General features: G+C 36.7%; 1 protein-coding gene across 4 annotated transcripts in view; it reads left to right on the top strand.

The window, feature by feature from the left end:
• Positions 1–9,469, top strand: part of BMI1 (BMI1 proto-oncogene, polycomb ring finger) — a 10,117-nt gene extending 648 nt beyond the window's left edge. The window contains exons 1-10 of one of the 4 annotated variants that reach the window (XM_011364408.2): positions 28–170; positions 4,470–4,600; positions 4,935–5,031; positions 5,566–5,621; positions 5,709–5,759; positions 5,927–6,035; positions 6,116–6,161; positions 6,576–6,674; positions 7,053–7,133; positions 7,223–9,469. In XM_011364408.2, the coding sequence (XP_011362710.1) occupies positions 4,489–4,600; positions 4,935–5,031; positions 5,566–5,621; positions 5,709–5,759; positions 5,927–6,035; positions 6,116–6,161; positions 6,576–6,674; positions 7,053–7,133; positions 7,223–7,552 (981 nt within the window). In that variant the 5' untranslated portion in view covers positions 28–170; positions 4,470–4,488 and the 3' untranslated portion in view covers positions 7,553–9,469. Of the gene's footprint in view, positions 1–27; positions 171–3,636; positions 3,734–4,469; positions 4,601–4,934; positions 5,032–5,565; positions 5,622–5,708; positions 5,760–5,926; positions 6,036–6,115; positions 6,162–6,575; positions 6,675–7,052; positions 7,134–7,222 lie in introns of those variants that run through there. The other 3 variants (XM_023533138.1, XM_011364409.2, XM_011364407.2) reach the window with 3 other exon arrangements.
• The last annotated feature ends 862 nt before the right edge of the window (positions 9,470–10,331 follow it).

Genomic DNA, 10,331 nt, shown 5'->3' on the forward strand with positions numbered 1-10,331 from the left:
CTCCAGCCGCCGCCCGCTCAGCCCCGGACGCGCCGCGCGCGGCCCCACGTTTTAGTTCCTTTCTCCCCCGAGCGCCCCTCTACACCCTCGCGACGCGCATGGCCCCCGAGAAGAACACTTCTGTTTGCAGCCTCTGCGGCTCTCGCGGCCACGGCGCCCTTTGTTGAGAGGTAGATTTTGATGAAACGGGGACGGGTTCCTGAAATCGGGAGCTGCTTGGGTCAAGTGGCTTCCCTCCTCTCCCGAAGAAAAGGCTTTTGAGGGGTTTGAACATCCAGAGAACGCCCCCATTTTATAGGGACGGGTTGCGTGGGGGGCAGCGGTCCCGCCAAGGTGGATGTTAGACTGGGGAGAGCCCAGACAAAAATGTTATTAACTTAAGTTGGAGGGACACTTGTGTGAGATTGGATGGCTTGTAAGATGGCGGTTCCCAGTTGTTTCTAAGGTCTCCTGCATTTGCGTTTAAAATGGTAAAGTTTTCAAGGTGTTATTTATTGGTTGCCTAGAGTAAGTTCTCTAAACATCACTTGGGACATGCTCACCGAGACACGTGTATTTCAAATTTGGAGCTTTTTTTTGGAGTGATGATGGTGACTGGACGTTAGTCTTGCAGGAGGTTTCCTTTCTTTGAAGCTTCTTTTTCTTCTTCTTTTCTCTCTTTTGGAGACAATTTTTCTCTCACCCTCTATTATGGGGCGCATTTACAACCACAACTTAAGTCCACTGCACTTTGTAGATTTTGCTAAATGTCAGCATAGGTCATATAGTAAAAGAGATGCCTGGAAAAGAAGCACTAAAAAGTTGACTGTGATTACGCAGTCTCTTGGGTTTGACAGCGATAAAACATGATCTTTTTCCTAGAGATTTACAGTTAATAATTGGAAGTAAACAACTAGAGAGACTGTGATCATTCCCAATTGCAATAAAAGGATTTAGTGGGCTTAGTGGTCACGGTTCAATATTTGAAAGAGAAGCATGCATTAACCCCTTCCCTTAAAGTAGGCAAAATTCTGGGCATATTTATTTATCCAAATCCAAGTGTACGTTGGTGGTATCTGGAATGTTATGAGTAGTTCAACCTATATTTCATAGGAACCTTAACCCCCAAGTTCTGGAAACACATTATAAGCTTCATTAAACACTTGAAATTTAAGGATGCAAATTGTTTACGGTATGTACAACTTATGAGACTATGTTAACATTCGAGTTTTATTTTAAGTAGATTAATCAGAATCCCTTAAAGGTTGATTTTTATGAGCAAGTATATAAATTTTTTAATACTTGAGTTCATTCCCATACTTCTGCCCCAGAATGCAAAGGTGTTTGAAATAACCTACCTGTGCAAGTTATATGCCTGAGTAACAGGATCTTTAAAGCCATATAAAAGTCACTCTGTGTGTATGTGTATGCACACACACACACTTTTGTAAGAAAATCGAGCACTTAATTGTATTTGATAAATCCATTAATACTCTGCCTCCAAGTTGTTGGATGTGCATTAAGTGCCCACATAGGCAAAATTCTTTCTAGGAGTCAAGTTAACCCCTGCTTCACCCATACTTGTGTTGGGCTGTAAGCCACAAGTGGGGTTGTGGCGTTCATTTGCATTTCTTAGATTGCAATATCAAGTTGATTGTTAACATAAGAACTTGCTTCTGTTTTCCTTCATTTTGACATTAGTGGTGTTAGGCCTCCAAGGAAACACAGCCCCAACTAAGTATGCTATAATGGCAAGTTTTAATTATTAAATATTTTTATCATTATATGTTTGGTGCATTTTTGCTTGCTTGACTGGAAGTTTCTGTGTTGGGACCTAGAAGTTTTCCATTTTTAAGGTGAGAATATTTCTTAAATCTTATCAGCATGTCAAACATTTTCAAAGTCTTCATTAAGCTGCCAGTACTTGCAAACGGTATAAAAAGACAAAGAACTGATTTTTATATATGTAACAAAGTGGTACTTACTAGCATTATAAATGACAGTAGGGGTGTGGCCAAATTCTTCTGAACTGAGGTAGAGCAGTTGTGTGAATTAGGACTTAAGATGAATTTTGAAAGGGTTTTGGTCAAGTACATGGGACTTAAATGTTCAAACCCAACCAGTAGATTACCCTTCACTGAAGTCTGATTGTTTTCTGTGTTAATATTTGTTTGTCTTGTGTTGGTTTTCTGTAAAATAGAGAAGTAAAGGCAGCTCTTTTTATTGAAGCCCCTAACCTAAACTTCGTGATCTGTGGCGTTAGTGTGATATGTATTCATAGGCAGACAAAAGTATCACCTAGCTAACTATCTTTCTAGGAAAGATCCTGTGGTGTCACAAGGAGAGTTTCCTTTAAGAACCAAGAGGCTTGTCTTTAATCACCAAGTACAATGGATTTAACTATTGCTACTCTTTAGGGACACACTGCTCCATCCACAACTCCTTTGCAACCCTACTTAGATTTATATCAATATGTTGACAATATTCTTCTAAGCAAGTAACTCAAAGGTAACTGAAGAGCCATACATGAAGTTTTATGGTTGAAATTGCTGGTTGCCACTGTAGGCAATTTTATAAAAGAGGCTTTGTTTTGTTTTTACCGTTTTTTAGTACTCTAAAGCTTTTAGTTTCAGCTGTTGAGGTATGTTGATTAGTATTTCCCTCTTCTGCATTAAAATTTCTTATGAATTAAAACCTCAGATACATCTTCAAGTTTCACAAGCTCCTATTCAAGGCAGCTTTGAGAATGTACTTCAGACAGATCTTGAAGCTTAGTCTTATTTCAGGTTCTGAAATGAATGAAGTAGGGGTAAGAAATGTATTTTTCAAGAATATTACACGAAGTAATTGACTTCCCTGATTGTCCGCTGGTGTATTGTGGCTGACAGTTCCCCACCGTGTCCTTATAATATATGATATCTGTTGGGAATATCATTTCACCGTATGGGGGTTTGTATGGAGGTTAGGCTGAGAAAATGATATTTGTTTTTCTCTCCTGTCGTTGCTCTGGGTTGACAAGGTGTTGATTTAGCGTTGGGAATGAGCTGGTCACGTGGTTCTTTACATATTGTCACTATTGTACGGATGAAAGTACTTTTTCTTGCCTCCAGCATAACTCAAATAAAACACAGGGCTTTGCCCCCTCCTTATCTTCTTGTAAAACAGATTTCAGTTTTCATCCTTTCCGAAACTTCATATCGCTCGTCTAATCTACAGAAGTTCATATTAGAGAAGAAAGCTTTGAGGAGGTTCAGTTCAATGAACATCTCTGCAATTTGAGCCCTGACAGTTTCGGGCTAAGTGCACAGTTGGCAATTCTCAAAAGATCCCTTCGTGGAATTTCTTACCTAGCGATTGCTAACAGGACAGACCGAAATAGTCAAGATATGAAAGCTCTTCGCACCAAGTCGACGTGGAAAGAGGCCCCCAAGAGTGTGCGAAATGGCCCGGAGTGCTGTTTGCATTTTCATGTACCACTCGCGGGCTCTGGGGTCCTTCAGCCTGCCTGCGGAATAGCCGCAGGCTGGGCTTCAGCTCCCCAGCGCCGCGGGCCTCGTGGGGCCGCCCCACCCCCGCGCCGCAGCGCCCGCACCCCACCCCGCCCCCGCGCCGGCCCCGCCCCCGCGCCGCGCCGGCCCCTCCCCCGCGCCCTCCCGCCGCCGCTGCCGCGGGGCCGCCCGCACACCCGCCGAAGCTCCGGGCTCTGCCCGGCTCAGCGCGGAGTTGTAGCGGTGGCCGGATGCCAAGTGTAAGTGTAAGTTGCTATGGAAACCCCCACAGAGGCAAGTTCCGAATCCGGAGCAAGACTGAGCCCCGGGCGCCGCCAGATCCGCCCCTCGCATCCCGGCCCCCGGGCGTCCGTGCGCTCAGGCCCCAACCCAAGGCCGACTTGAGGTGCTTCTGCTGCGGTCCCGGCACCCAGCTCCGGAAATGCCAGGGATGCAGATAGAGCAGAATTTGTTTTCCCTTTGTATTAAGGAAAAACGTGCCAGGTTCTGGTTTCTGGAAGCGCCTAAAACAACAGGAACCCCTGGAAAGCCAGGGCATGCTCCCGGGTTTTCGATTGAAGATCCATAGGAAAGTTTTACAGTAAATTGGGAGAGTCTGAACAAGCCCTAGTGGTTGGCAAATATCTGCGGGGATTGTGTGGCGTCTGCAGCAGCCGTGGGGCTGCTAGGCTGGAGGACAAATGGAAGAAAGACCCGAGTACTCTTGGCTCCCAGCCCCCACCCCAGACCTTTTTCTTCTCTCTGCTGGAATGACCTGAGGGACCACAAGTTATTTTAGTAGGAACCTTTTTCACCATTTCAGTAGAATTGATTCAAGTCTGATTAGTAAATTTCTTCTGTAGAAAATGTTGGGACAGACTAGCTGTACAGTATTAAACGAGTTTTATGTGAACTCAGCATTTCAGAGTGTATGGTTACTAGGAGTTGGAGACAATGTCGATTCTCTTTCTGTGAATTATGGCCAATATTTCTGTCTTGCAGGATCCTTTATCAAGCAGAAATGCATCGAACAACTAGAATCAAGATCACTGAGCTAAATCCCCACCTAATGTGTGTGCTTTGTGGAGGGTATTTTATTGATGCCACAACCATAATAGAATGTCTACATTCCTGTAAGTACAAAGTTCTAGATTTTTTTGTGTGTCATCTATGTCATATTTGTCCTGAAATAGAAAAACTACTGACAATTCTGCAGTCTCTGAGATTGTTGGTACAAAGTGATGAAATCGTTTTCTCCTCTTGCATTTAATGACTTTTTGTTAATATTTACTTAGTAAAAGATTATATAAGTATGCAATGCATAAGGTTCTCAGGATAATGAGTTAATTTAATTGGAAATACTTTTCGAAATTTACCATTTTGCTACTATTTGTTCTCTGTTTCTGACACTAATTTTGATATTTAGTGTATAATTTCTAAATTTACAAAATGTGTTTCTACTTCTAGTCTGTAAAACGTGTATTGTACGTTACCTGGAGACCAGCAAGTATTGTCCTATCTGTGATGTCCAAGTTCACAAAACCAGACCACTACTGAATATAAGGTAGGAAAATGTTTAAAATCGTTGTTTATAATTGTTATTGGAATTGCATAATTTAGTGATGGTTACCCTAGTTATTTCTTCACAGAAAATTTACCCTCAAATCCCCACCTTTGTGGAAGATAGCCCTTAATTTCTTGCCATGTTAATACTAACTTGAAACAAAGTTCAGTATCAATACAGTGATTTTTAAGATTTTAAAAACCCATCTTGTTAAAACCAAATCAGTTCAAGCAAGAGTCAGTGTGTTTAAAGTGCTAACCATTCTCTCTTTATTCTTTCATATTAGTTAATTTAGTGATGACTCTGAGAGGGGAAAGAATTTATTATTAAATAGAAGATAAAATATTTTTCTGCTTATTTAAAAGAGTGCTTTTATATAGAGAATTTTATTCTCATAAATGTTATCTTATTGACATCGTTACAAACAGTGTCACAATAAAATAAAATACCATAGCACTGAAAACAAAGAATCTATAACTGGACATTTTTAGTTTTTGTCATATTAGTTTACTTTTCTAACTTACTCTTTTTCAGGTCAGATAAAACTCTTCAAGATATTGTATATAAATTAGTTCCAGGGCTTTTCAAAAGTGAGTAGCTTACTTAAAAATGAGTCTTTAAAAAAATAGTAGTTTTATCTACTATACCAAATGTTTAAGTCTTTTTTCCCCCTTTAGATGAAATGAAGAGAAGAAGGGATTTTTATGCAGCTCATCCTTCAGCTGATGGTAAACTCTTTGGAGGGGGGAAGCTATTTTATTTCGAGAGAGAACCTGTTATTCAGTAACATTAAAATTAAATATAATCTAAAGTACCATTTCCATTCTCCCGTGTGCATATAACATTTAATTAAAGATTTAATTTTTGAATATTTAATTTCAAAATGTCTTTACAGCTGCCAATGGTTCTAATGAAGATAGAGGAGAAGTTGCAGATGAAGACAAGAGAATTATAACTGATGATGAAATAATAAGCTTATCCATTGAATTCTTTGACCAGAACAGGTAAATTCTTTAGAAAATGTGTTTTATGCTCAGATGTTTATTAGAAACATTCTTCCACTAATAAATTATCTATTTCTTAGATTGGATCGGAAAGTAAACAAAGACAAGGAGAAATCTAAAGAGGAGGTAGGTTCCATGTCACAAAAACATAAAAGAAATATTGTTTAGATTCTAAATTTTATGAGTTTATGTTGCCCTTTAGAATATTCCGAGGTCAGATGATGCTGTCAGATAGAAGAAAATGGTCATGTTTGATGTTCAAGAGTGACCTATATCTGATCTGATAATATATACAATTTATTTTTATGTGATTACTATTCTTACAAAATATTTTAAATGTTTAATGTTTTGATGAAGTTTCCTTATTTAGGAATCTGTTCATTTAATATTTGTAAAAGTAGTAAACTCAAAAGTATAGATGAGAATTTAGTCACATCCCAGTTTTGAGGATACCTTTTATCATATTCAGGCTATCTAATTGAAACTTTTTTTAACCTGAAAGTTAAGAATAAAAAAAGTTACTTTTCTAAATGTACTTAGGTGAATGATAAAAGATATTTACGATGCCCAGCAGCAATGACTGTGATGCACCTAAGAAAGTTTCTCAGAAGTAAAATGGACATACCTAATACTTTCCAGGTACCCGCTTTATAGCCTTCATGCATTTTATGTAGATCTCTCTCTCTTTTTTTTAATTCAGTGACTTTTTTCTGTTTGAATTCTGAACCCCAAAAACAACAGAAAAATTTTTTTAAAATTAATTTAGCACTTAATTTGGAAATATCTCTTAAAATGTTTGGTATGAATTCTGTTTTATTCTGTGAAAATAAATCCCTTAATAATTTCAAGAAATATTTTTCATCATTCGAGGTTTCAAGAGGGATTCTTTCTTGTCCAAATGTTTGGAAAAAATGTTTTTTAAAAAGCAATTTTGGATTATATTTAGATGACCAAAAAAATCTAGATTTGCCTTTGTTCTTTGTGATACTTAATAATTGAAATATTATTATTCAATAGATTGATGTCATGTATGAAGAGGAACCTTTAAAGGATTACTATACACTAATGGATATTGCCTACATTTATACCTGGAGAAGGGTAAGTAGTGTATGTAATACTTGCAGATTATTGTAGTAAACTGTATTTAAAGAGTTAAGGCTGATTTTTTTTTCCTTTTAACATTGTAGAATGGTCCACTTCCTTTGAAATACAGAGTTCGACCTACTTGTAAAAGAATGAAGATCAGTCACCAGAGAGATGGACTGACAAATGCTGGAGAACTGGAAAGTGACTCTGGGAGTGACAAGGCCAACAGCCCAGCAGGAGGTATTCCCTCCACCTCTTCTTGTTTGCCTAGCCCCAGTACTCCAGTTCAGTCTCCTCATCCTCAGTTTCCTCACATTTCCAGTACTATGAATGGAACCAGCAACAGCCCCAGCGGTAACCACCAATCTTCTTTTGCCAATAGACCTCGAAAATCGTCAGTAAATGGATCGTCAGCAACTTCATCTGGTTGATGCCTGAGACTGTTAAGGAAAAAATTTTAAACCCCTGATTTATATAGATATCTTCATGCCATTACAGCTTTATAGATGCTAATACATGTGACTATCGTCCACTTTGCTTTCTTTTGTAGTGACATTAAATTTGGCTATAAAAGATGGACTAGATGTGATATTCATACGGACGTTAATTGAAAAGAAAGATTGTTCCTATAAATAATTGGTTTCTGAGAAGGCAGGCAAGATTTTTTTCTGTGTGTTAGGAAAGATATGAAATGGTTTCTGTAACTGTTGTTTGGATTTGAAAATATACTGCAGTGGATATAAACATTGGGCCATAGTTTGTTAATCTCAACTAACGCCTACATTACATTCTCCTTGATTGTTCTTGTTATTAAGCTGTTTTGTGAACGTGTAGAAAACAAGTGCTTTTTACCTGGAAATTCAACAAACAGAATATGCATAGAATAATGCATTCTATGTAGCCATGTCACTGTGAATAACAATTTCTTGCATATTTAGCCATTTTGATTCCTGTTTGATTTTTACTTCTCTGTTGCTACGCAAAACCGATCAAAGGAAAGTAAACTTCAGTTTTACAATCTGTATGCCTAAAAGCGGGTACTACCGTTTATTTTACTGACTTGTTTAAATGATTCGCTTTTGTAAGAATCAGATGGCATTATGCTTGTTGTACAATGCCATATTGGTATATGACATAACAGGAAACAGTATTGTATGATATATTTATAAATACTATAAAGAAAATATTGTGTTTCATGCACTCAGAAATGGTTGTTAAAATTCTCCCAACTGGTTCGACCGTTGCAGATACCTTACATTTGAGCCTTATTGGCATAGGATATTTTTAATGTGGATAGCTAATTCTAAAGTCTGTTCCATTGGAAGCAATTGGCAAGTCATAATACTGACTCTAGTGACACATGTTTACTTTTAAAATATACTGTTGCAGTAAAGAAAAATTTTAAGTAATTTGGAAATAGTATATTTCTCATTGCATATGATAAAATTAATGTTTTTAAAATGCATATTGATCACTATAATCCTAAAACAAATTTTTAAATCAGCAAATTGCTGGAAAAAGGCATTTTATCTAAAATTATTTTAGTATGTGGTACAGCATAATTTCAAATTTAAGAGTTGCTTTTACAGTTTGAAACAATGGCATATGCCCTCTCATGTCTGGAAATAGAAGCAATTTATTATGAGCTTCTACAGGTATTAATTTTTAGAGCGAGCATGTTGAGTTTAAAATATGAATAACCCCCCAAATTTTGCAGTTCATGTTTTGCTTTGGTCGAACTTGGTGTTTTCATCACCCATCAGTTATTTGTGAGGGTGTTTATTCTATCTGAATATTGTTTCATGTTTGTATGGGAAAATTGTAGCTAAACCTTTCATTGTCCTCAGTCTGCAAAAGAAGCACAATTCTATTGCTTTGTCTTGCTTATAGTCATTAAATCATTACTTTTACATATATTGCTGTTACTTCTGCTTTCTTTGAAAATACAGTAAATGAAGTTTTATGAAACCACAAAATACATATATTTTTATTTTGACCTAAATTTGTACAGTTCCCACTGTGTTGTTTCTAATTATAGATGTAAAATTAAATTTCATTTGTAATCGGGAAAAAAATCCAATAAAAAGGATATTCGTTTAGAAAATAGCTAAGATTTTAATAAAAATTTGATATGAAAAGCACAATGTGCAGAAGTTTTGGAAACACTATTGTGGATAACAACAGGTAAAAGGTAAAGAGAATCCATTGCTGTCTTAAATAGTAATGTTGCTAAGAACATGATTTGTTGTATAATTGCTTGAAAGCCCAATTGAAAGATGTATCTGTTTATTTACTCTATAATCTTTGAAGTAAAAGTTACCCATGTTTGCCAATTTTGGTGAATTTAACTCATTTTTCTAGGCCTCAAGTTTTTCATGATGTTATCTAAGACTAAAGTTAATTAATGGAAGTTTCAGGTGGTATTTTTACTTTGGATGCTCAATGGTGTATAAAAATGAAAAACTTTTTCAAAGACTAAAAACTTCAAACGCTAGTGGACTGTCATTTGATTTAATACCAAGTTGTAAGATCAACGTGAAACTTAGACTTTACATTTCAGCCTTTTAATGATGGACTTATTTTTGAAGTTACCTATTAAAATACCAGATAGTATGTTTATGGCTTATTTAACACTTATATTTGAAAATGTCCATTTTCTTTTTTTTGCAAGAGGATATTTTTCCCTATTCAATTTGAAAATTGCTGAAGTACTAATGGATATTTGAGCTAAAACTTGTCTTTTACTAAAACAAAAAAGATTACAGTGTTTTGCATTCTCCCATAACCAGCTATTACAGTTCTGACAAGATTTAAAACTTTTGCTAAATTACCACTTAAAATTTCAACTTTAAAAAAACTCATATCAAAGCTGCTAACTCTGTAACTCAGCAGTAAAAGTCGGGTACATGGAAAATAGGCTTTAAGTTTGGCTTTTGCTTCTGAAAAGTATTCTAGGATTCTATACCACAAAGATGTTAACAAAATATTTCACAGAAAATGCCTCAATTGATTTCACAGATTTTAGCTTAAATACAGAAAAAGAATGAGGCTGGTTGCTGTTGTGTAAACAGTGATCTATCTTGCTTTACACATGCATACCACTTTACAAGTACTTTTTACTTTTAAAATTGCCGGCCGTTAATTGCACTGAGTTGGAAAAAAAAAAAAGTTGCCTTCAGTTGACTTAACCTACCAACTATATTGTTTTGT

Source organism: Pteropus vampyrus, unplaced genomic scaffold, assembly GCF_000151845.1.
Source record: "Pteropus vampyrus isolate Shadow unplaced genomic scaffold, Pvam_2.0 Scaffold96, whole genome shotgun sequence".
Taxonomy (NCBI): Eukaryota; Metazoa; Chordata; class Mammalia; order Chiroptera; family Pteropodidae; genus Pteropus; species Pteropus vampyrus.